The sequence below is a fragment of the Pygoscelis adeliae genome, unplaced genomic scaffold (assembly GCF_000699105.1).
Source record: "Pygoscelis adeliae isolate BGI_AS28 unplaced genomic scaffold, ASM69910v1 Scaffold316, whole genome shotgun sequence".
Lineage (NCBI taxonomy): Eukaryota > Metazoa > Chordata > Aves > Sphenisciformes > Spheniscidae > Pygoscelis > Pygoscelis adeliae.
Genome location: NW_008824905.1, coordinates 1610345 through 1637129, shown reverse-complemented (window position 1 = coordinate 1637129; position 26785 = coordinate 1610345). Strand labels below are relative to the sequence as shown.

The window sequence follows — 26785 nt, the reverse complement described above, 5'->3', positions numbered from 1 at the left end:
TTAATGCAGATATCCCTTCTTTAGTTTTTAACTCGTAATACTTCATGCAGCCTTTCTGTCTGCTGTTCCTGTGTGCTTCGAATCAATGCATAGTTCCCAAGAGATGATGAGGCTTTTGTAATTGTTGTTTAGACTGTTGATAATTCAGGTATCTTTTCTCTTTCTAATAGCAGTAACTCCTCAAACCTGCGTAAGACTTAAGAAATCTGTATCCTTCAGTGCAAAGCCATTCAAATGCTCCCCAGTTAGCACGACCTTCCAACTGGGCTTCTCACCCCAGCGGGGCATCGGCACCGTGATGTGCGCTGCTCCCAGCACCAGCCCTTGCAGCTCTGCCCGACACAGCAGCATGCCGAGCCGCTCCAGGCATGCCACCTTGCTCAGAGACAGCCTGGTGTGCTACGTGGCACTGCCCAGAGCCGACTGGGGGAAAGAGAGAAGACAGCAGAAGAGATTCAGCTCTGACAATATACTAGTGAACACGTCTAAACCTCAGCAGGCTCTGCTGAAAATAAACTGTCTGAAAAGACCACAAACTTGCCAGGGAAAAAGGCCTGCGTAGAGGAAGGTGGCTGTGGCCATTCAAGTTAAGGCAGATTAAAAAGTGAGAAGTGTGAAAGACTTCTGTTTCCCTTTTATTTAGCAATTTTTTATTAGCATTAATATTGTCATGCCTCAGAAGACAGACCTGAAAGATCTGGATACAGTAATTTTATTTCTACCCCGGTGCACATACTTTTCATCTGTTTCCACTGCGTTGTACCCATTACATTTGGCATGTGAAGACTTAACAGTTTTCAGTACATTTCCCTTTGCAATGGGAAATACCCTATCTTCTCAACAGGGAAACAGGCAGACTGATGATGTGATTTTTCAAAAGCATCTGATTGCAACTTCGCTTGCCAAAAGATATGACAAGGCTGTGACAGAGGAACTCGGACTACCTAAGATGACAATAATCACTTTTCAGTGCCCTTCCCCTTCCGTGCCTCTCCTGCGTATCAATCTCTCAATCCCTGCTCAGGCCTACCCCTTTGTGCACAACTCTGCTGAAAGGCTTCTCTGCCTCCCTCTCTGTTTTTCATATGCATAGGGTCCAGCGAGTGTGCAATGCTACCAACTTTCAAGTGCAACCTAATCAACTGAGGCTCCAAAAATCCTGGTGGCTTCCATACCCTTCAGGAACAGTGAAATACGTGGACATCTTCCCAAACCATATCTTTCCTGCTGTTGCCCGTGCTAGTTTTTTTCCTTTTCGTTTCATTTTTTCTTTTTTCCTCTTTCTTTTTTTGACCGTTTCTTTACTTTCTAGTTCAAAAAGCTTCTCTGAGCAGGTCTTTGGGGTTGGAAAAATTTCTTGTCACCACCCATAAAACACTACCTTCCTTTAAACCTCAAGTCTATTCCCTGCTCTGATGTATCATTTCGAGTAGTGTTACTCATAAAAGTCCTTCTGAAAAAGTCGTCTGCTCAGAATCTGGCTATTTCTGCGCAAGAACTTCACTGATAGTAGGGTAATTCCCAGACGCAAAGATGCTCGCGGTCCTCCTCCCAATACGCTTGATGTGTTCTAAGGCCCAGGGTACCTCTACTGTGACTTAGCTAATCCCACCTTCACCTCAAAACCAGAACCCCAAGAGCTTGATTTCAACATGATGGCTCAAATATATTCTAAGAATCCATTAAAATCAAGAACAATATTCCAATTGACTTTAAAGGCACCTGAATCAAGATGTAAAAGCTACTACATCCCCTTATTTCACATTGTAACGAAATCCTCTATCCCGGCACCGGACCAAGAAAAGCCTTCACGCTCCGTTCCAGCCAGCAGCAAAACCAGGAACATTCCTGAGGTCCTGTGAGGTACGCGAGGAACTACCAGGCAGGTGCCACTGCAGGCTCCCAGCATGTTGCAGTGTGGGAAGTCCCTGCCCTCCAGCCTCTGCCTGCCCGGCACAGTCGTGTCTACTGGGTGGCACAGCTCAGAAAAGCTGGCTCTTGATGCAGACAAGGCTCCAGGGCAATGCAAACTCTCACGGCGACAAAGGTATTACATGCATTGCATTTACGTCTAGCACTGTAAAGCTTCCTTCGCAGAGGGACTTCTCCCACAGAAGTCAGTTACAAAACTCCCATCTCCCAAAATAATACAGGTCAGACCCAAAGTGAGTCTTTCCTTCATACCTTTAAGAATAAAAATGCACATTTTGGGAAGAGATAAGGTGAAAAACATATTCTCCCCCCCCCCCAAAAAAAAAAAACAAACCAGCAGCGCCCAAGATGCTCTATTAAACCTATTTTCCAATGATATCATTGCAGCTTGTAGCAATGAGAACTGAAGATAAAACACAAGTTCACAACGGACCTCAGATTTAGGATGAACCTTTGAAAAGGAAAAGTGTGGGGAGGTGAAGGACCAGATCCTTAATTACGTGACATTTAGCTTTAGGTGACCCGAAAGACAAATCTGCACTCTCTCTGTTTTCAAAGCTACCTTACAAGATTTAAGAAAGCGCGTATCAACCTCCCGTCCTGCCTCTGGTGCTCATGTCAAGAGCAAACGGTTGGGCAGTGGAAGTCTTCACATGAGGCTGAAACACAATAGTGCTGGGAAATCTTCTCAATTTTTACATCAAACTTGATCTTTCAGCTGCATGACTGAGCAGGTTATTACCTCTGCTGAGCAATGTCTGCCCAACGCTGAACCTTCTGGGTCTACAAACCCGAGACAAACACAGCCATTGTGTGGTGCGTCAAGGAAACGGAGAGGCATTGACAACCATTGCTTTCCAAGGCCGAGGAAAGAAAATGCTTGTCTGTCAATTCTGCTTGTTACTGTACATTACACTGTATGTATTACCAACTGCTGACAATGACTTTTAACATTTTCAGTTTGATTAGATGAAATGAAAAGCAGGTAAGAGTCCATTTTTAATCTCCTGATGTCTAATGTGGTATTTCTATCTTGGAGAGCATGAGACCGCTTTCATTCATCATTATTTATGTAAGACACTGGTTTTTTTCACTCTTACAATTTATCTATTTTGACATCTCCCAATGCTGTACAGAACCTGTGGCACCACAACTGTACCAGTCTCAAAACCCTTACTTTTAACTCAGAAGAGCGGCTTCATCGCAGAAGCAACCTGGAAGAGAAGCCAAACTCCCTTGCCAGAAAAGAAATGACCCGCAAATCTTCAAACAGACATTTTACCTTTCTGCTGCATTTCTCACCCAAACATAGCCTTGTTTCGCTACATCTACCTGCCTTCTCCCTCAACTACAGACCAATCTGATTTCTCTCAACTGACTTCTGCTAACATCCAACTATCCTGCAGAAACTTATGTCCTCTTTATCCACACCGCTGCCCAACCTAGTACGTCCTTTCTCCTGCAACTGCTGTTCCACATGCATGGGGCCATGCAGCGCATGCTGACACGCTGGCTCAGGAAGCCCAGGCAAGAGCCAGTCTTCTTCCGGCCCTCTCGAAGAGGCAGGAGATGCAGCGTGAAGCGACATCCTACAGTCTTATTCCACATGCTACATTTAATCTGAATGGCCCACACAAGTTATATTCCCCCTTGGCTCCTCCGGGCAAGTTTGTGAGCTAGGCCAAAACCTAGGCCTACACTTCTGTAACCGATGGATTATTTCCACCCACGATTTCCTATTTACTAAGGAAAGTATTAACATCACCCAGAAGAAAATCTTTGTTCCCTGTTACAATTAATTCCCTCTTAGCATTCAGGTTTTAAGTAAGTGATTGTTCTAAGGAACACACGATTATTCCACAAGCAGAAACTCGCTCTTAATTACAGCGTAAGGAAATGCAGGAAGGAAAGAATCAATATGCCTGATTATATCTTCCCATATATTAAACTCAAAAGCCTGTGATGTTGTTCATTTGCTATGTCCTCAGCATCAATCTTCAGGAATAGCAAATTAGTCAAAAGAAGTATCAATGACATCTCCGTAAAAAACAAAAAAGGGAGACAGACCTCATGTTTTAAAGGGAGGATAAGAAACAACTAATGACACAGAAAGATAAAAAGTTTCAATTTCTTTCAAGACTATACTTAAGACTATAGAAGAAAAAGGAGAAATCACATGAAATGAAGTTGGATCAACTGAACTGACCCAAGAACAGCAGCTAATACATTACGGAAGTTACCCATACTACATAATCCTCAGTAAGAACCGCGCCTACTGTAATTCCCAATGCCAATGCCACCAAATGGGCAGGAACCCACCCTGGACTCGACTTTGCCCAACTAGGACAAATCCATTCCCTTTCCATTTAAGTAACTATCAGTAAACGTAGCAGAACACATTTTGTACTCCATTCCCTTTCTCATTTACAACGTTTCAGCTGTCAGGAACTAGAAGGCAGCGAGTTATCATCATACCACTTTCTGGGTCCTCTTTGTTCAAAGGGACAGCGGGAATTTTCTTGGAGATACGAACCACCGGCAGCCGGAGAATGCGACAAGATAACCTTCATAATATGCACCACCTATCTACAAATCAGCAGGATGCTTATACACATGCCAATCTTTAAAGTACGCATACAGAGCCGGCTGCATACAAAGATCTGTGGGTGCTTAAAATTAAGCACGCTTCTAGGTTCTCTGCTGAATTTGCGCTTAAATAGCAAAAGCTTTGCTCAACTGAAACCAGAGACATTCAGCATGCTTTGATAAGTGTTACTATTTATAGTATTTCCAGTATTCTTTTGGTGTACTAAGGTTTCATCCTTTGTTCATAGATGTTTTCCATAAAAAGCAAGCTTCACTGCTCCGCAATTAATGGATAGGTTCTGACGGACAAATGTAAGGGGCGGGGGGAAACACAATCATCCCTCGGAGTTAAATCAAAGGAAGGGGAAGTTTTTGCTGCTGTGTTCTGTGCAATGGAAGACAGCCCATCATTCTGATGAAGCCGGAAAATTTCCTTTACATACACTAGCGGTCTCTGTAAACCTGCCCCTACCTCTTCGAGTTATAAGGTTTACTTTTATACAAGTTTAAACCTTACCTTATATTTTATCTTCTTCTGCTAATAGAAAAAGCTTATGCAATAGCTACTGGTCGAAAAGCAACAAGAAGTTCATTTTACTTTGCCTAAACATGACATGCAGTCATAAAAACTAAGCAGACCTTCCAATGATTTTTGCTATTATTAGTAAGTAATACTAAGTTTGCAAACTACCACTCAAAGTGACCAGTGTTCTTTAAGGGCAACTCTCATGAGAAAACAAGAAAGGATTGTAGAACATTTTCTTAATGTAAACTTCGCCTGTTTCATTCTGACACGTTAGCTAATCTAGCAAATCAAATACTGTAAAAATGCATCCCATGGATCCGCTTCTTGCATTTGAGACGAGAAATCCAACAGAAAATAAAAACACAGGGTAAGAACTTGTGGCTGATGTCAAGCAGCTGGATACGGTGCTTCTCTTTGATGGAAAGACTTTAAGAAATGTGGTTTGCCCTGCAGCGATCTGAAATTCTGCATGCTCTGCTTGAACTGCATTTGCCCCTATCTGCCAATGTATTCTGCTCATTGTGCAGGAGATGTTTGGACAGCTCTTGAAAAATCTCCCTCTACTACACATAATTCTTAGGTACTTCAGAGTCATCGCTTTATTTGCTCTTGCTGACAACAGCTATCCAATACTCGATCAATGATTTTTAAACAGGAGTGGAGTCCCATAGACCAGGCAACAGAAAGCCTGAGCATTGTCTTGAGCTTACTTTTGGCAGACAGCCTGAAATTAGCAGATCTAATGGTTCTATAAATTCATAGGAGGCACTTGTGCTCATTTTCCTCTACTTACGGAACCCATTTCTGCGCAAACAGTGCATTTTAAGAGAACTCTTAAATGACATAAAAACGCAGCCAAAAGCAAGCTGACCTAAGGTAGGTCAGGACTAGTAAGTCCTTATTCCTGCAAGTCACACTTGCCGAGCCTGGGAAGCTGATGCAGTGTTTAACTTCCTACTAAATGAGTCAAGAGAACTAGTCCCTCTTTTTTAGCTCTGTAATTGTTGCACCTGCATCCGATGCCCCGTCAGGAGCTCTGAGCAGGCCTGCCAGAAACAGCACCCTCAGTGAGCCTGCTCGGATTGGAGACGCCTTAGGGTGTGCTGACTCAGCACAAGCTCACTGGCAAAGCAACAGCAGACATGATGGATGCTCTTGGCTTCAGCAATTAAAAAAAGACTTAAATATTTACAAAAAAGACAAAGAAGATTGGAGAAAAAGCAGGCAGGAAAAAATGAGAGAGAGAGAGAGAAGATTTCTAAACAATAGAAATCTTCAGAAAAAGTTCAGCTCAGCTAACCTTTAATTCAGCTCGTTCTTTCTACCAGCACCAACGCTGAGAAAGTGTCTTGGGGCTAAATCCAACAAGTATCGACCACACAAAAAGCTGCATATCCAAAGAAATCTCTTCAGCGACCAGAATTTCACTTGCTCTGTTACCAACAGCATGATGGTTCCCCTTTCAGCTGCAGCAGAGAGAAGCGCGACAAAAACCGTTTTGATCTGTTTCCTTTTTCACCTTTTTTTGTAATTAGTCTGAACAATAATTCACTTCACTGCAATTCAGCCGAGACATTTACGAGCTACTTAAACAAGTTGTTCTACCAAATTCAAAATCCCCTCCATTAACCTAATTGCAGACAGATTCAGCAGCATTTTTCTGCACAAAATTAAGCAGAAGCTATGGGTTAAAATCCTAACATCAGTAGAAGGCAAGTGTTTTAACACACTATTTGAGAACATATGTTATGCACAGTACTACGAAGACTTCAAAAATTCTTTGAGGGAAAATAGATGAGCTTTCAGAAAGAGAAGCAGCCTCCTGAAGCATATTGAAATGCTACAGACATGACTGAGACATAAATGAAGTGAAAAGCAAAAAACAAAGCATGAAGTAAAAAGCAAAACCAAAGCAGGCACTAGCCTGGAAACCACAAGCCCGGCGAGTGTTGAGGCAAGTCAGAGCCATCATGGAGAGGCATAACACAGGAGGAAATGAGAACCATTAAAATAATACGGCAAGAGGCAAGACTGCTGAAAGTTGCCAAGACCATTAGTGAATTTAAAACTTGGCTCACTATTTCTCCGCCATTGCTGTTTTCTAAGGAATTGTGCTGACAATAGGAAAATGTAGCTAAATACAAAGTACTTTGATTTGTGGAGCATCCCCAGTCTTCCATGAAAAACTGTTTCGTGTGTGTACGAGCAGAGCAAGAGGCACTCCTTGTGCCAAACAACTTCCACACTCAGCAGGCAAATGAAGAGAGGGTGAGATGAGACACATGGAAGAAAGCATCCCTCAGGTGTTTTCTGAGGACATGACAGTCTCTTGACCAGAAATAATTTTTAACACAGCTTTATATCCACTCATGAGGAGACTAAGGCCTGAATCCTACCCAGATATAACATAAAAAGGGGAGGGGGAAATCAAGGGGCGAGCGGGGAGAATAAGGAGGTCCTCCTGTTTAAGCAGCAGGAGAATCTTTCTATCTTTCAGTATGATCCTTCGCTGGACCCCAACAGAAAAGGCATCAAGACTATGCCTTGCTCTGGCAGAAAAGGCTAATAAACGATGGTTTACTTTGGATGATAGCACTGCCCAATTCCCAGACCTGCACAGTGAGTTTCTCTGTGTAAATATTACAATGAGCTTTTACGCGTCCCCCAGCACCTATGGCTTGGCAATTTCTATTCTTTACTTAACACTTCTTTCCCAGCCTTTCAAGTTTTTCCTCTTTAGATCCCTGCCTCACTGAATACCTATTTCAGTGTGTGGGATATCAACACTGCATCACAGACTAACATATATTCATGTACATACTCCATTAACTGTTTTCTCCATTCTGTCACCCTCTTACCTATGAAAATCAGTGTACAGTTATTATGTCACATGGACTACATATTCTCCCAACACAGACCTCACACACAGGGAAGCAAGAGTCCTCTGCAGTCCTTGCAAGTCAGCTACTATGAGCACTCGACTAAAAAAAAAAAAAAGGAAAAAAGGTGAAATGAACCCACAAAATTACGATTATACACACACCAAAAAAAACTGTCAGCCAGTCCTTCAGGTGTGCATGACTGCAGACCCAACTGACACCAGCACAGACCTCGAGTTAGAAGCAACGCGTCTGTCCATGTGTTCTTTGCTAGGTTTGCGCTGCAGCTTCTCTTCAGATTTCTGGGGGAAATTAGTACTTTCACAGGGTACCTTTTCCTTATTTTCTGCTTTATTTTGCTAGTAAACTGAGAAGAGTATCGAAAACGCTCTATTCACGTCACTCTCTCTTGGTCAACCGCATACAAGTGTGGATTAAAAGACATTGTTACAAGTATGATAATGTAGGATATCAGGAGTACTAATTTATGGGGAATGCAACAAATACATTCCTACATAACAACTGAAGCAGTGATTATGAACTCAGGCTTTTCATTTACTTCAGAGCTACTGGATATCTGTTTCCTTTTTAATTTAGGAGTGCCAGTGCTTAATCTCCCACCTGCTTTGCTTTCCACATGCAACAGCCACACAGCAGCTGACATTTACTTCCATTCTAAGTATGGATGCTACATATTCTTTCAGAAAACACCCTATAAGTACATGTTTCCAGGAACTTCCCAAAACAGTGCTTAGAAAATATACTTACCAGGTCTGCAGATCTAGTTAAACTCTCCTCATGCACGCCTGGTTTGTAAACCAACTTAAAAGCAATATAACATAACTCTGTTAAACAGTGATACACTTGGATATCTGACAGGTAAGCCTATAGACACCTGTAAATTTAGATCAGGTTTCCTGTGTTCTCCTGTCTATCTTGGCAGCTCAGTTTATGAAAGCAAACATTTCAGAATAGGGCAAGTACTTTGGATGCATCGGTACAAACCGAGACATTTTGCATCTTCCAAGCAACGCAGGCTTGACTTGATCAGTCCCTGCGCTGCCAAGTTGATTTCAGAGTTACAGTGGGGCTAAACGAGACTCTCTGAAGTCTCCAGACGCCTGTGCTCCCACAGGCTGGCAGGTGACAGAGAGGGGAGGCAAGGAGCTGGCCCAAAGCAGGCCCTGCAGAGTTTCTGGCTGGGGCCTGGCTCTCGGGCTGCCACCCTTCCACTGCTCCGTTCTGAACCTTGACCATCTTCCTGACTCCCAGTACAGGTGTGAACTGCACCTGGTAAAGCATTAACTTCGTTCTCTGTGTTAACAAAACAGGAGCCGCTCGGGTGCACCTGTTTGTGCGAGGTTACTGGCACCACAAGGCTATCAGAGTATACCTAAGAAAAAGACCAACTATGCTAAGGGGCAAATTCTCGGCTGGTATTGCAGTTGAGTGAAATAATACAGAGTCCGATTTTCTCGTGTCAATTAGCTTTTGTTGTGGTGGACTACTTCTTGCAACACCTGAGGTCTCTTGCTCAGTTCAATTTGCAGTCCGTGATGTAATGTGTTATCTATTACACTTCTAAAATTCATTTTTCTAATGCTTTTGAAGCTTAAATTTTTCTGGGTTTTGTCTTACGTCCTCTTATACACAAACTGCGGCCCCATCTTCCGTGCATTCTCAAGTCCTCAGGAATCAATCTCAATTTCAGTGCGCTACCTAAGAAGTCAGTGTAACACCTGCTTGACTCCTCTTGGAAAGCTAGGATTCACTTTATGGCTACCTACATATTCTTCACGAAGCAAAACCTGCGTATATTTCAGCTCAAGTTTAAACAAATCCAAACAAACTGTGTAACACAGCGACTACAGTCAAGAAAAGGTGACTGTTCCTCCTAGTATTTTCTATGGCCTCTCCATCGTGACCTGGGGGTGGGAGACAGACCCACCTAGCACGTGGCTGAACAGCAGCAGAACACAACAGCAAGGTATTGCCGACAATATATTTCTGCTACATAACCACACAGACAACATACGCATCCAGTCCAGAAACACGTTTAGCACTGCAGAAAGATACAATTCATCATTCTTGCAAACCAAATCTGAAGGAGGAATTAACAACTCCCATCTCAAGCACTGGAATTTATCTATCTTCTTGTCATGCACAGGAAGAAAGAATAGTTCAGAGAGATTGTAAGAAATGCTATAGAAAACATCCCTGCTCATTGCAGGGGGGTTGGACTAGATGACCTTTAGAAGTCCTCTGCCACCCAAACTACTCTATGATTCTATAAACTTAGCTTGTATTTCCCAGATCAAAAAAAACGCCATTACTAAAAAAATATATCTTAATAGGCCAACTATGAATCTTCAACTCAAATGTTATTTACGCTTTGAACCAGGGAGAGGTAAAACATGGAAATCTGCCAAAGATGCAAACGCTTCAGAAGAAATCTAACCTTTTCTATTCAATAGATGCACGTTACAAATTCAGTAGAGTGCAACAACTACTGCCTCCCAAGACATCCAGGAAAAAAGCTGTAAATATGCCCAACCTGGGTTAAGAACAAAGCCAGATCCTCGGCAGGAGTGCTCCTAGGCAGTCGGTGCAATACATGGAGAGAAGGGGAAAAAAAAAAGAAAAAAAAGAAAAAAAAAAAGGGCTAGATGTCCAACTGTCTCCATCCCACACTCTTCAAAAGGAAAACACTTAAGAGTTTTACAGATGCAGAAAACAAGCAAAGAACAGTCCGGGACTGACAGGAACGGCATAGCCTTGTTTGTGCCTAAAATCACATCTGACAGCATGGGAAAGATTCAGATGCAAAATTTAGTCTTTATGTTCAAGCACTGGCAGAGGCATTAGATATTACTGTGCACCTAATTACACAGGCATGCGTGCATCACTCCTGCCTGGTCTTCCAATACGGGTGACATCTCTTATTTTTACCACGGATAACAAAGAAGATGATATCGAACTTAGCTCAAAAGAAAGTGAGAGTGTTGGCTGGTTTGTATGGCAGGACATATCTCCATGTAATAAATTCCTTTTGTAAAAATGACAAAATGATGGAGTAACAAGAACATGCATTACTGACAGGTGTAATTTCACCCCTGCTTGAAAGGCCATTGCTTAAAAGGGAGACGAAAGCCTCAGACTGATGAATGGGGATTGAAAAAAAATCAGAAATAACATTCGTGGTCTCAGGGGAGCCGAGTCACAGGGTTCATGCGGTTTTCCATTTGGCTAAGGAGTCATACTGACTTACAACATGCTCTGAAAGGACCTGATCAAAATTATTTTCATCTGCCTCCGGATGGCTCCTGGAACACGTTGGGGCATTTATAAACACTACCAGGGGCATGTCCACAGGCCTCCACAGCAACAGCATGCCCCCTTCACATCATCAGCAGTAACTACTATTAAACAATTCTTTTGAATTCATCTGATGCTAACAAGCGTAACCCAGATCTCACTGTGGTCAGCAACAGTTTCACAACCAACTTCTACAGCACCAAAACTCAACTGTCCATGAACACGGACTTCTAAATGTTATCAACTATTTTATAGTAATGACAGTCAGCTCCTTCCAGCGCCCTGCCACAATAGATGTTATACAATTACCTCACAGCAAAGTCAATGGCCAATTTGAAGGGAAGGGCAGAAATCAAAGGCAGGTGGGCAGGTTTCCACTCTGGAACTGAAGGCAGCCTGCGTCAGCGAAAGGAGGGGAGAAAAGGACCAAGGGGAGAATCTGGACGGAGGAAGAACGAGTGTATCAGGTTCTAGTAACGTGTGAGGGCAAAAGAGGGAAAGCAGAAAGGCTACCCGATACAGACCATGTGTTCGTCCTTCCCTATCAGACAAAGCACAAGAGCTGGAGCATCTCATGATCATCATTCAGAGCACCCAGGGACTGATTAGGAAGAAAAAAAAAAAAAGGGAGGGGGGGGCAGGCACAGGGAAGACAGGCTTCTAGAGGAAAGATAAAAGGTTCACAGCATCAGGCTCACACTCCCTGGACATGGGATCTAAGTAAGAAGTACTTAGAGCTCTACTTGCTGTTAAAACAACAAAACCGCTGTGACCTATCAAACATGCACTACTATTTTTTTCTATTCCTGAATAACAGAACAATTGTCTCTATTAGTTTAGTTTATATACTTTGAATAGAGTTGTTTATTTGATCATCTACTGCTGTAAATTTACATCGCAAATAGCACCTCACCGCTGTAGATTATCACAGCAAAAACCTTTGCCGGAGACATTTGCGCATGTCAGTTTCTAGGTGGTTTTTTCAGCCTTCTGGAGAAAGCCCATTGTCATGTTACAGAACAACAGTTAACAGCCAGTTGTCTCCTTGCATAGGTGATTACAGAACACAAAAGAAGAGCTGATCCCTAATTTTAAGAATGTTAAGTATTACCAGAAGCACTAAAAGACAATTTTTGTTTACAAAATACAAAGGTGTAGAAGACTAAACCAACAGTAATATTTCTGGTATACCCCCTTCTGCAATGACTGGATCCAAGGCTCAAATGTTTGAGCCCACAAGTTGATATTCATTGAACACTATCGTACATTTTCCAGAGAAGTAAATTCTCACAGCATTTTCACAGTGCAAAATGTGACCCTTCCAGTTGCAGTGATGTGAAAAATAGGTAACTTAAACATCAAGGAACGTACACATAGTACGCAAGAAAAACAGCCAACTTAATGAAAAAGATTTGATATCCGGTTCTCTCCTTTGACTTATTTTCAAGCCGAGGAGGGAGGATGACTGTTTTACCTTTGGTATTTTAGTGTATTTTAGATTAACAATCTGTTTTCTCTTGTATTGTTTTATTTGGCATTCGTGGGACACTTACATAGTTGTTAGGAGTATGTACCCCAACACATGCTTAGAAGAATTTCAATAATGCAGATGTGACTCTGAAGTGTTTGTTTTTGTACATTGCAGTTTATGATCCAGGACAGCCAAACTGAAAAAGGTTATTAGAACAACAACGCTGACTGAACATCATAAAAATAGACAATAATAAAGCAATTAAGCATGAGAGGGCTACATCTATTTAAGAAATAGTCTACGGGCTCTGTGAAAGTGCGAGTTTCTCATATGCTGTAAAGAGCCATTACTCGAGCACTGCAGAAACACAGTGATCCCGTGATCAACATGTCTGAAGAGAAGTTCATTCCCAGCACTGCTGCAAAGTGCTTATGACATGATGCGAAATAATTTTCTCTGTCTCATGAAGGGAAAAACGCATCCCTTCTCCTTACTTACAGCATGCTGGTCAAAAGTCATTACAATCTCTTCTAACTGTGCAATACCTAGTAAAAAGGGCTTCTGTTTGGGTAGTGCAATGCTATTTTAAGTACAAATAGACAGATATTTACAAGTGTTATTTGTTGAAATTTAGATTAGCTTCCTTTACACGTTGATCTGTAAATGATTACGTTTCTCATAGTTCTCCCCCAGACAGCTCATTACACTATGTAGTTCTATGATTTTGCTGTTCACAGTGAAAATTGTTTCCCGGATAAAGACACCAGATTGCAGGGGAGCTGTTCAAAACTTACATAGCGGAGAACAAAACAGGCTCTGCTGTCTAGCAAGAACTGCAGTTTAAGTAAGTTTCAAACAGTTGGAATGGAATTTGTAACTTAACCACTTTTGAGATGCTTACTGCTAGCACGCCAATATAGCACTATTTATCTACAAGCGACACAAATTTTGCTTCAGAACAAACATGGATCAAAATAAACTTCTAAAATACCCGCAAATGCTCATCTCTCTCTCGCCCTTGCTTTTTCATTCGTTTTGAGATATACACTTGGTACTCTCCCAAATTACTGAAGGGAAAGCATTTCATGCCACGGCCCCACTATGACTGGCTTTTCTCCTAACACACATTCCCTGATCTCATGAGTCAACCCTCAGAGCAGCCCCAGGGGCCAGAGCCTCCTGCAGAGAAAAGAATGGTTGAACCAAACAGGCACAATGACAGTCCGAAGCTCTTCAAAGATAGCCAGCTAGCTAGAAAATGCTCCTTACAAGTTATTCAGGGGTTGCAAAACCTTCAGAGTTAGCAAATCTACTAAAAAAGCAGCTCTGCCACACTGGAATACCCTCTGCCAGGAATCCTCCCTGTACTGAGATTTTGGCAAAGTAGGAAGGTTGGCTAACGTATAACATAGTGCTCTCATATTCCAAGTGAGCTCTCAAATAAGTGCAGCATGTTATTTATAACATATGCTATTTCAACTGCATCAGTGTGATTTCCACATGAAGGGGAACATCTCCCACGTATTGCAGTGTCACCACATTTCAAGTTCCTGTGACATAAAACCAATGTATGTTGTCTTTGTCATTCGTGGAGGGTTTCAACTGACGCACATCGTTGACCTCAACCGTTTTCTAGGTCTACAAGAAATGACCTGTAGGCGTACTTTATGCATGTGCTAGGGTCATTTATTACTCTTCAATTCAAAAAATATATATCATAATGAAAGCATATGCTGTATTGACTAGTTCTGTAATGGTTTAAATTAGGAGGTCACTGGGTACTTGGCAAGAATCTGCATGACCATCTGATGACTTGTTGATTCAATGTCATGGTATCAGGTGGCTCTCTCAGTAAACATTCAATCACAGTGAATCGCTTTGTCAAAAAGCAACAATTTCCCCTCATAACAAACTCTGTTCTCAGTGACGTCCAACAGTCCGCAAGCATGTATAAAGTACAGCTTTGAAGTTGTTCACATTAACAGGCAAGGTGGCCAAGAATGTCACTCAAACACTAAGGAGGGAAATATTTAGGAAGATTGCGTGTAACATACAGAACCCCTTTAAAACCCATTACTTCTCATTCAGCTGTCGTCTTACACTTCTTTCAGTAACGCTTTGAATGCCTTTTCTTACAGCTGGTTCTCACCGAGTCTCACTTATCAGACCATTAGTTAATTTGAGCAAATGAAATTATCTGTTGACAGAATAGCTGTTTATATCATTCATTTCCACTAAAAGCTTTCATGCATCAGCTCTTTCCGCCTTTCTCCATTGCTTCCTTTAGAGGTAATAATTTGTAACGTGAAAGTCATTGTGTTTGGTAACATTAGGCAGCCAGATGGTTGGGTTTTGTTTTCTATAGCTAGGAAAAGATAAATACTCCTATTGTAAAGGTTCAAGAGATGAAAATGCTAATAAATACATGTGGGTATAATGATTTTTATAAGTCAGTGACCAAAAAAGAAAAAAAAATTGTTTTTGAAAATATCACCATTTTTCTATCAGTACCATCATATTTCACTGAGCTTACCCAGAGATCTTTTTACCACACTGCTTATTTGCTTTGAACTAACATTATAAAACACATATAACCTGAAATACAATGCCTAAGAACAAACGCTGAAAGGCTTTTAAAATATGCGCACACTATTTAAGAAAATAGGTTTTCCAGTTGATCACATATTATTACTTATTTCCTGAAAACTGACAACATGTTTCACAAAGGCATTCACAAAAGGTTCATTCTGTGCATGCCCAGGAGCGATAGAGAAGTATCTCCGGAGTTACACGTACCAACTTCCAACTGGTATCTTGTGCGTCACCGGTTTTAACTCCTGTAACACCCACTGGACTTACATTTACACCTGCAAAAAGCTACCGCTGAGAACATGAAACAAACTAAAGATCAAACTCAGCTTCCAGTGCAATACAGGAGGAACCCAGCTGACAGCAGCAGAGAAATGCAGAGATCAATATGGAACGTAAGGTCCTTATTCACACTGAAGAGGTTTTTTTCCCCCCCATAAAATAGTGCTGTCTCAAGGAATACTATAACTTAGTAATCCACGTACAAGGAGATGGGGTTCTGGCTCCATTTAGCTCAATGGTGTCAAAAGAGCCACTGACTGCTGCAGGGGCATGACTTCAACCTCCATTTCCAAGCAGACAAAACACTACATCAACAAATGTGGTGAGCAGCGAGCTAGTACATGTTCTCTGCTTTGTGCAAGGATCCTACAGAAAAATGTCCCAGAAAACACACATGCAGCCTTAAGGTAAACTTGCCATTTTACTATCTGAATTAAAATTTTTCTAACTGATATTTTCTGACTTTATACGTAGCATTTTTCTTTTCAGATAAGCAAAGGGCTACTGCAGAAAGCAAATTCAGGTTAGAGAAAAAAATTGGCAAGCAAGTCAACGTCAGCGACCAAGTAAGTTAGCTTTAAAAACAAGACAGACTAGCCACTTGAAGAACATTTAAATATATGAGACAGAAAATTGCAGCGGTTCGTCCTGCGGCAGCCACACTGCCATTCCTTACTGCGGGAAGAGGTTAGAGTTGCCCTGCTGTCAAATCAGGACTTGGACTCCACTGCTGTCACACTCGCCAAAATCCCTCCAACCCCAAGCATGAGTAAACCCTGAGATCACCATGGAGTGCGAATCACACATTTGAATCACTCAACGGCCACTTCAGCTTTCAGAAGACAAAATGAACTCCAGGGAATAAAAATGAAAAAGTCCAAGAGACCCGGTCAGTTGGAGGAGAGAGACTCTAAAGGCATCCCTCAGGAAGGTGCTACCTCCAAGCTCTGCTGCTTTTCCTAGAAAGGGCAAGACAGAGGCTCAACTGCCTTTCCCATGGGAAGCGGCAATTATGGACAACCGCTCCCCATCTGGAGACAGCCAACACAATGCATGACAGATTTGGGCTTATTTTCCACATGCCTAGAGAACATCTAACAACAAACTCCTATAACACTACCTGAACCCTCCAGTTCTTGATGTCTTTGCTAAAAGGCAGACCCTGTCCCAGAATTCATCAATAGTCATTTTCCATCGTTTAGAAAAGCGTGAGTCCCACAAGAGTCTGCTTCAAGACTGAAAAACAATCAGAGTTCTTCTGTTAGTGAGAAAGACATTTAGCTCTTGTTTTCCCCCACGTGTATTTTAGTCTGCGATTTAACCCGAGTATGTGGAGTCTCTAAAAACATATATTTTCTAGCTAAAGCATTTATATAGTCACTTTTATTTACATTCTTATACCTCCTTTTTTTTTTTAATTCACAATTTGAGAAGCATGTGAATGAACACATGACAAATTCCTCCCCATCAACAACTTTGGCACACAACTCTGACATTCTTGGAAAGCAAAAGGAAGTCTTCAGGAATATTTCTTCTATGAGTTGTTAAATTATACTCATGCAAGTGCCCTGACGTTGAGAATCAGTCTTCCGAATTGTCCAACTATGGCTACTTTAGGAACACAAAATAGTAGGTTTGGTTTAATTTATTTATAGTCTGTGATCGCCTGTTTGTCTGTGTTTTAGTGACGCTCTTTGATGATTCAAGCAAAGCATCACCCACTTCAAGGAGTTCTCTTCCTATTGAAAATTTCATTTCTTCAAGCTGATAGGCCACAACGGAAGTTTTCCATTGCATGTGCTACCGTTTAACACATCCTACTGTCACAAATACATATGCTGAACTGCAGCGTACATTTGCTCTATACATCTATAATTGCATTTGTAAAGCCACCTCTTTCTCCACTAAGGTCAGTATTCTTTACTGGGTTGGCCGTATCTACTAAAACGCAAAAATTAGGCACTCATCTAGGTCTTATTCAGGAGAGACCTCAGGCTACGTTTGCACTGGACAATCATGCAACACAAAGAGCAGGACTTCAATAATGAAACACTTAAAGCCAGAGACCCCATGTCCCCACAACATACACATTTTGGGATCTTGACATCACAGTAGCACTAGTCTGATTCCCAAGAACTGGCTATCCGTAAGAGGATGGTGCCCCTGGAGCCCAACTTCTTGTTTAATGTCTCTTTTTTTCCCAATTAAAGCCAGTAAGCGCATTCCAAGATTGCTCTGCGATGCAAGACCAACGTGCGGTTAAGTGGGGCCCACTGAGAGGATTGTTTCAAAATCGCTCTCCTCATCCCAACTCAAATGCTAACAACATAGACACAGCCTCACATACGTGTACACAATCACTCATCAGTCCCTCTCAAGCTGTCTTTATAAGGAACCCAAAAACTCCTGCTGAGACAAATAAAACCAACTACAAGGCCTTTAAAGGGAGCTTAATTGGTCTTGAATTAATAGCAGTTAATAAAATTATGCATTTTGATCGGAATTCTAAGTGAACCTTGAGGTCTTCTGATGACAACTAAAACCATTCAAATAATATGCCACATGCCTTGCTGTCAGCTGATCTGAAACACGACCATTTGTCACAGCACAAGTAATCTGCCGTTATTCACAGCTGTTATGTCACTAAAATGATACAATTCGTGTATTCTATAAAATGTACTCAGGTCTCCTAACTTTTGCTTCACTTTCAATGAATTACAGAAAAGAATGAAGAAATAAACGATGCTCTGTATTTCTCTTGTTTTTCCACACGCTTTTCTACACGAAGTATCAGTTTTGCAGCCTTCCGATGGAAAACACACACTATATCTAATCATGCAATTTTTCAGCGTTTAAAATAATCTACAATCCACATACTAAAATTAAACTAGAACGATTTTTCCATGATACTGCACCTATGACTCAAAGAGAAGGAACCTTGGGGGAGGCAGATAATAATTATATTAACTGGTCCTTTTTAAGATATATTTCTCCAGAACAGATTGGATAAAACACACAGAAAAAAAATCATACTGAGCTTAAGAGCTGCCTTAGCATGCTGTATAACATTTTAAGTAACATTCTTATGTTACTTAAGCTTTCTTATCCCCTTTCTGTTGCCAGTACTTCATGACCCTACAAGTGAAATAAGAATAAAACTACACCATAAATGTACAGCCAGCTCCCTAGCTGTTTTTGAGGTTCAGGGGACTCCGGATCCAACGGCCCCATTTCCAAGCATTCCGAGTGCTTTTATACTCCGTTACACCTGTTGCCAAATGTGCATCAGCATATAGTACACAAACAGTAGCCGACAATCATGCCTATGATTTCTGGAGATAAAAATATAAGGAAAAAAGGTTCCACTTGTCATCTGCACAAGAAGTGTCAACAAGTAACATGATTTCCACACATCCCTACCCCCTTTTAACTGGGGAGAAATGCATACTAAGCCTTCAAGAGATGAAATAAAAAGATTACATCTATGTCCAGGAAACACAGCTTCATTTCTTTCATACTACGCTCTTTCCTATGACATGGTATTTGATACATATTTTGTATTTCAAGGGCAGAAGTGATTTGTTTGAAATTAAAGTTATGATTACCTGCATGACTCATGCAATTTCCTTAGCGATTTATTAAACAGACAAACATGGGCTGAGTTAAAAGGGAAATAAACATTTCTATAACACCCCCTTTTTCTTGAGAGGGAACCCTTCATAGATGTTGGGAAACACTAAAGGGAAAAAAGATCAGGTCAGCACAATGTTGTTGGTCGTATACAATGCAATCTTACGCTTCATCGAGTTTTCAACACAGGAAAACAGGTTTATTAGGAAATGCCTAATTCACAAGTTTTTCTGAGTCAGCTACAGTGGTTGCTTTCAAGGGCTCTAAGGGAACAAGCTGTAATCAGTGCTTTTATACAGCCTCAATGTAACACGATTCAAAGCCAAAAAGGCCCAGCCATCTAACTGCTTTCACAGCCAATACTCAGTGCAGAATAAACTAAACAAGTTCCATTCTACTAGGCATGAATTTCATCTGATCTCCCGGTTGTAGCTGTCACACGACCGAGAACAGGAACATCAGGTTTTTTTGTTCTTTTTTTTGTGGAAATCTCTTTTTCCCCCCAGTCAGTGGAACAGGGGGAGGAAGGATAAATCCTTAGCTTACTAATGTCCCTAATTTCCATCAACAAATTCCACCCAATCATTTGAAGTGCCTAATCACTTTTGATGCTGGCATTGATGCCCACAAGAACGTAACTATAACTTGTTCTGATCGCCACGAGATCCAAATCCAACCTTAGAGGGTACCTACGTCTTCAGACTACATCAGTGCAGCTCTAGTCTTCCTCTCTGCCCCGTCACCCCAAGCCTGTCCCAAAAGATCAGCCTCAAGGTATTCACACAGTAACTGAGAAACTTGCTCTGGGACACAAAAAGGAGTTCCTGAGTACTGCATAATTTCCTAAGGCTTTTGTAGATACAAACTACGATATCCATGGAGCCCTTTATCACCTTGAATAAACAAGTAATATTTAACGCATACCAGAGTATAGGTGAGGACGAGATAAGGTAAAGATACACCTGTATAAAGAAGTCGAGACCTGTCTGCCTGCCGAGTTCATCTGATCCTAAGACTTGCATTGGATTTCAGGTGAATTCTCATTTATGAGAACAGAGAGAATTCACCAGTACTGCCAAAAATCCATCAGTAGCCCACTGTTACTTTACCCTGCAGCCCCTGCCCCTTTTTTAAAACTATCTTCTACCTCATACATCTTACTTCTCAAGTAAACTTTTCTGGATCAAGTTTTTGAATGGAACTGATTAATAAACAAATATATGCAACACTTCCGTCACGACAGGCTCGTTTTAGAGAATTAACCTCCCAGATCAACTTGACATATGGGTGACTTACAAAAGCCGATATGAAATGGAGAGGAAATAGGAACCTCAGCTAATCAAGCCACGCCGACTCACCGAGCACAGCTGAGAGATTTTTTTTCCAGGCACAGTAAAGTTTTCGAGACTGGATGTTTTTTAATCCTCCTCCTCCCACTCTATGTGGGAAAAGGAGGAGACGTTTTACCCTGCTTTTTTTGTTTTGGTTTTGTTGGGTTAGGTTTTTAGGTTTTTTGTTTGATTGGTTTTGTTCTGGTTTTGTATTTTTTGGAGTTGGGTGCTGGTTTTTTGTTTGGGTTTTTTGCAGGGGGGTGTTGTTTTTGTTTTTTGTACAAATAGGATCGGCTGGTTGTACATCCAGAAAAGACAAACAGAAAATCATCTTCTGGCAGAGGTTGATTTCTGAGGGCCCAGACATACCAGCAGAGCCCGCACCAGCAATATCAGGTGAAAGCACTGACACTGTTCACTACATCTCCTAGATATAATATCACTGTCACTGTGACATGCAGAAGAAGTGCTGCTAACCCTTAAAGGGCTGAGCCTTGCTGTGGATAATGCTAGAGCGAATTAAGTATTACAAAAAGCTTTGTCGACATCACACTCATTCAGCTTCTGAAAAGCTTTTTAGATCCTTTTCTTTTTCATCTCCCATTTCTGCAGTAACCCGGAAGTCTAGCTCTAAATCAGGTAACCCCATCAAGTAGCATTAACTCCTGTTGTGTTGAGGACCACCACGGCAGATCATCTCATCCTGACAATGCTGTCACATGTGTGCAGTGATTGTTGAGGTAGACCACAAAGCCTTATACAGCCTGATCTGGATGGACAGAGAAGTTAGTCTTACATTGACCAGTCTTTTGTAAGGAATCCCAAGGATTTAACCGAATGGCTCATTGGCTCAGAGAGACCCAAGTTGCTATTGTCATGAGGTGCCATTCAAAGGAGGATGGGAAGTCATATGATGACTCCCTGCCACGTCTCTCATTTTTATTAGTCCAACTTGTGTGACTTGGAAGCAAGTCCCATGGCTTGTACTGCCTTCATCTCAAAAGGAGGAGCAGGTTCTACGCATCACATACTGAACAGAGAAGCACAGAAACCATCCAAGTGCCTCACTTACTGAGCACAGACAGGATCCTGCATTGTAAGCATTGCTCGGCAGCAGTTTTAGCTTTCCAAATAGGCACTGTTTTCTCTGGGCAGGCTGGTCTTCTCAGCAAGCAGTGTACATGGTCTTAGAGCCCAAGTACAACCCCTAAAAACGTACAGAATTGCCTATAGCCCTAGTAGTAATACAGGTGGTGCTGTCAAGATAAAAAAAAACAAACATGGTTTCATAAGGGAATACCTTCTCTCTGTTGGTTCATTAGGTACGCAACAGTAAAAAACAAAAATGCCTTTTGTGTGCATTTATGATTGCAGCCAACAGGTTTATGTTGTGAATCACTATTTGAAATGCATTCCCACACTGAAGTGTATTAAGAAAACACTATGGGGTCTCCTGTAAACCAACAAACTGCAGGAGAGTCAGAGTTGAGGCTGAAATTGCACACTTGATATACTTCATTATATCTAGGTGTGTAACTGAATAGCTTGTGATAATGCTCACTGTTCCAAACACTTTTGATACATGACCAGAGGCTGTTTTGTGGGCATAGAAATTGTATCACTCCAGGAGGCCCGGGAACTTGGGAACTGAGACCAGCTGTCTTCATTTTGATGGGACACTTACTATTTATTTTTTATTTTAATTTTTAAGGCTAGCTCATAATTTATCTACCTTCATTTTTTAGAGCCCCAGATGTAATTCACCAGGCAGAGCGCTAAAAGCTTACTAGTGCTTTCTGAATCCAAGCTCTGCTTAACACAGCCGTGGTGGCTCCCGCCTGCTTGTTTCAATATCCTGTGCCACAGGAGTATAAGGATACACAGCACAAGAGCAGACAGGGGAACCAAACTAGCGCCAACATATAAAGACATGCCTCAGAGCATTACAAAAAGGAAACAAACCAAAAAAAAAAAAGAAAACAAAAACCCAAAACTCTCTTGGTTTAGTAAACCCAAGGAATTTAAAAAAATAATAATAATAATAAAGCATATGAACCTATTCTACCTTTTTCTGTCCAGGTTTCTCAGGGTTGAGTTTCACCCCAAGGAGGCAAATCTCTAGCAGGAGCTTCCAGGAGTTCCCAGACTGCACTGGATCCAGTTTCAGGTGCTCAATCAATGCTACTGCACTGTGTCCACAAGACTGAGAAGCCTATTACTGACCTCAACTCTTTCCGGTGACCTCCTTCAGCCCTCTAGGGTAACAGCACATTTCATTTCCCACCCCCAGATCCACACAGCACTCCACATCAACACAGTGAAGGGACTGGAATCAATCCTTAGAGAGGTCTCAGCCAGTCCGAAGTGCTGGGCTCAGCCCTGCTGCCTTTACATAAAGCCAGAAATATCTGTCAGTATAAACTGGCAGCGCTTTTCTGCGCTGAAAGGGTTCTGCATAACTCAGTAGTGCCCCCATCTGTAAAATGAAGAAATTACATTTCCTTTATAGGATGCTCTGAAAACTACAGCCAGAAAAGGAACTACAAGAGTAAGGTGCTACAATTAGCAATTGCTTTTTTCTTTTTTTCCTTTTTTTTTTTTTTTAACATTATAGTAAATAAGTGGAGTAAGTCACAGAGTGCTTCCATTTTCAAGGCTAAACCGTCACGGTATTGTTCCACCCTCTCTCATTTCTGCCATACATTTAACCTTTTATGTCCTATTTCTCCCATAGAAATCCCTAAATATCCCAAGAAACACAGTTCCCAGGATATTTGTCACCCAGCTGAAACCAGAAGGTGTTTGAAGCTTCATGAGAAAGCTTGCTCACATATGATGTGGAACCACACTTCAGGTAGCATTTCCTCTGCAAATTCTAGAGATTAATTAGCTAGCCATAAAAGAACAAATATCAACCCTAGAATTATGGGAAGGAGGGGAGTTATGCTTTTACTTCAATTAGGAGAGTTGAAGGAAAGCAAAAAATCATTACTGTATGCCTGATCAACTTCCTAAGCAAGCAGAACCAGGAAATAAGATCACTATCACTTCTGACTTCCAGAATGCCCAGCGCGGTCTTTGCAGTCACTTTTATTATTTTTAACATGAGAGGCAATCTAACAGACAGAAATCCAGGCTCCTGCTACCCGATAAAGAAGGCAAGAAACAGCACTATTCTATCTAAACTCAGCGGTAAGACCAGGATGACCTTTCTGGACTCATTTTCAGTTGTGTTATGAAGTTTAAATGGAAGCAGATTGAACCTAAGTTGTGAAAGTCAAAACTTGCCTCCTTGTACAGCATGCGGGCACAAACTCTTCTTTGTGCAAAACTAAAGCTATTAAAAAGCCAAGGACATATGACCATCCTCCTTGTAAATTGAAGACTGATGGCCTAGCTATATTTACAAGTGGCAATTTCAACTTCAGCAACACTGTCCGCAGAGCATACGTGAATGTGGGTGAGTGACAGACAAAGCAGGAGAGATTCCCAAGTGGCCTCTGCCACCATTATCCCGGTCAAGTAAAGCACCGGCAAGCACAACGAACTTTGCTAGCGCGTACGAGCTGCCTGAGTCAGGAGGCACATGGCCATATTCATAACACTTTCCTATGTTAGAGTCAACATATCAAGCACGCCACCAAAACTCGGCAAGGAAACTCCAATAGCACCAATGTTGAAGAGTTTCAAAGAGATTCCCCCAACAATCAGGCTGCATCTTCCTCTATTTAAAGCACACATGGGAATGAATTTTGCAAGGCAGGAATCTACAACTTCCTATGAAACCAAAATACACTTCACTAGATGTTTTCCCTCTTGTATCCTTCAGCTCATCACTTACCTTTTGTAGACTTCTGGGCAGTGTTTTCATATGCTTTGCTTATTTAAAAAAAAAAAAATTAACATCAACAAATTTCTAGGTTTCAAGAAATCTCTCCTAAATCAAATCATCTTTTTTAAATGTTCCACCTGAAGGTTTCCTGTAAAATATCTCATTGTCCCATTCAGATTCATTTTTAAGCTGTTAAGAAAATTGTGATCTCATAGGTACTCACAGAAATTTTTCCAGTACGATTGGCTTCCTCTCTTTCTGCCAGGGCCCGCAAAAAGTTATCTTTCAGTTCTTTTCCTACACTTGCTAGTGACCTAGAAAAAAAATGGTACAATTATTACTATTAATTATTGCCACAGACTTTGGGTTCACCATTAAGCGTTACGTAAATATAAGGAGACAGTCCTCACCCTACCACAGCTAATTTGTCTACTGCCTGTTCTGCTTTTACAAACCCTTAAACTGCTCTTCAAAATTCATCGCTGCTGCAGACGTAAGATATAATAGTAGTTTATCAAAAGGTGACTTCTATCAACACACATTTTCAATTATATATCCGGAGTAATCTAAGCGCTTATTTTATATCTCCAGAATTATGGCCAAAGTCATGTTTACATAAGAATTCCAAATTTGCACAGTGTACCAATATAAACTTGAACAGATTTAATACTTTATTCTTCACCAGAAACTAATCAAATGAACTACTACATACGTAGACTGCTTCGTGTGGTATGGTCAATATAGTTTCAGTATCCTTAAGTACAAAGCATGAAAAGAAAAACCAATTTTGCTCCACAAAAACTCACACCAAAAAAAAGAAAAAATATCACAAGAAAGGATACCATACACTAAAAATTACTTGTTAGCCTTTGAACACAGCGCCCTAGAATTCAAACAGTCATTAAAAACAGAAAACACGCATCAGATGGACAAAAGCACTGAATATTGGACAAACCCTTCAACAAAAATGTTGTTCTTTCAAATGGTTTCTACGAGTCTCTCAGCATAATCTAAAGCCCTTGCCCATCTGCAGGGGTCATTGTACTCACTTCAGTGTACTTTGCACACACGAGAAGGAAGCGGAGACTTCCTAAATCCTGCACTAAAGAGGCTTCACTGGGAACTCTTCTTTTAATGTCTAAAGTAGTGAATGCTGACTGGAAAGCACGCTCTCAGGCAACTCAAGGCAAACCAGCGCCTCTGAGGTCAGCACAGATCTACCTGAAAGGGGAAGAACTATTACATCCCCCCCACTATCTCGATGTGAGTATTTCAATAAAAAGCAGTAGTATTTGTCAATCTAAGTAGACAGAATACAGCATCAATAAGGACCTTTCTGTCAAGTGTATAATGTATAAAGTTTCAAATAAAAGAGTGCCACAAAAACTGAAAAATTCCCTTTGGCAACTTTTTAAATATAGACATGCGTGGTAATGTCCTTAAACTGAGTGAAAAGCCTGCATCTAAGCTTCAAAACTCTGTTGTAGAGCTATCAGGTCAATCTCTGGCCACTTCACCAGCTGTTATCCAGAAGTACATTAGTTTGAAGCTGTTTCAGAAGTGCCTCTGCTGCACTGTAAAAATAAAAAATGAAAGACTAACGTATGGATTAAAACACCTCAATTAATTAGATGTAAAAGATGGATAAGAAATGGAGTATCATATTTGCCTTTTCCTGTCCGGTTAAGAATTCTAGATTCCCAAAGTCTTCCTTTCTCTGGCAGAGGTTAATACTAAATCAACAATAAATCCATGTTTAGCAACTGTTCTAGCCAACTTCACTTGAAGTTTGTGGCTCCTATTTTGAACCAGAAGAAGGGTGTGGATGCCCGAAAGATTATGTGTTTTTATCCGCTTAAATCTTATGTTCCAATAAGACACTTCACCTTTCCTTAAAAACCTTGTCTTCCTCCCATCCTTCAATCACCAGCAAAATAATCACTGACCCACTTGCAGAACACTAAGATGTACACAACTTCTTTTTTAGTCAATATCATTACTTCCGCATTAGCACACACTGAGCCATGCCTGAAATCAAGCTGCACTGCTCCTGAGAAATAGGAGGTATCACTGTGTGGCCCTGTCTAGGTCAAAAACAGAGTGTTAAAACACAGAGCTGAAATATCGTAAGGCAGCAGGCTTTTCACAATCCTTGAGGTAATTCCAAAAGGGCATTGTTGTGCCTTACTTGCTGTGTTGACTACTTGGGGTCTATTTCAGTAAGTCTAACGCCTGAAAGATGCAAGATGAGAAAAGGCATCATCTGATACATATGTATTTTCCACACGCTGTTCTCAGCGACAAAGCCCCCCTTGCTCTGCAGAAGACGCTTCAACACCTACGAAATGAATGGAAAAAAAAAAGGTCTGGATTTAACTAAAATAAATTCATTCTCCTATGGCCCGTGAGAAA

At 41.2% G+C, this 26785-nt stretch overlaps 1 protein-coding gene across 1 annotated transcript in view; it reads right to left on the bottom strand.

The window, feature by feature from the left end:
• The window catches only part of LOC103917716 (chromosome unknown open reading frame, human C4orf22), a 183957-nt gene that overhangs the window by 124320 nt on the left and 32852 nt on the right, over positions 1 to 26785 (bottom strand). The window contains exon 2 of the mRNA XM_009324904.1: positions 24597 to 24687. Within this exon, the coding sequence (XP_009323179.1) occupies positions 24597 to 24687 (91 nt within the window). The remainder of the gene's footprint in view (positions 1 to 24596; positions 24688 to 26785) is intronic.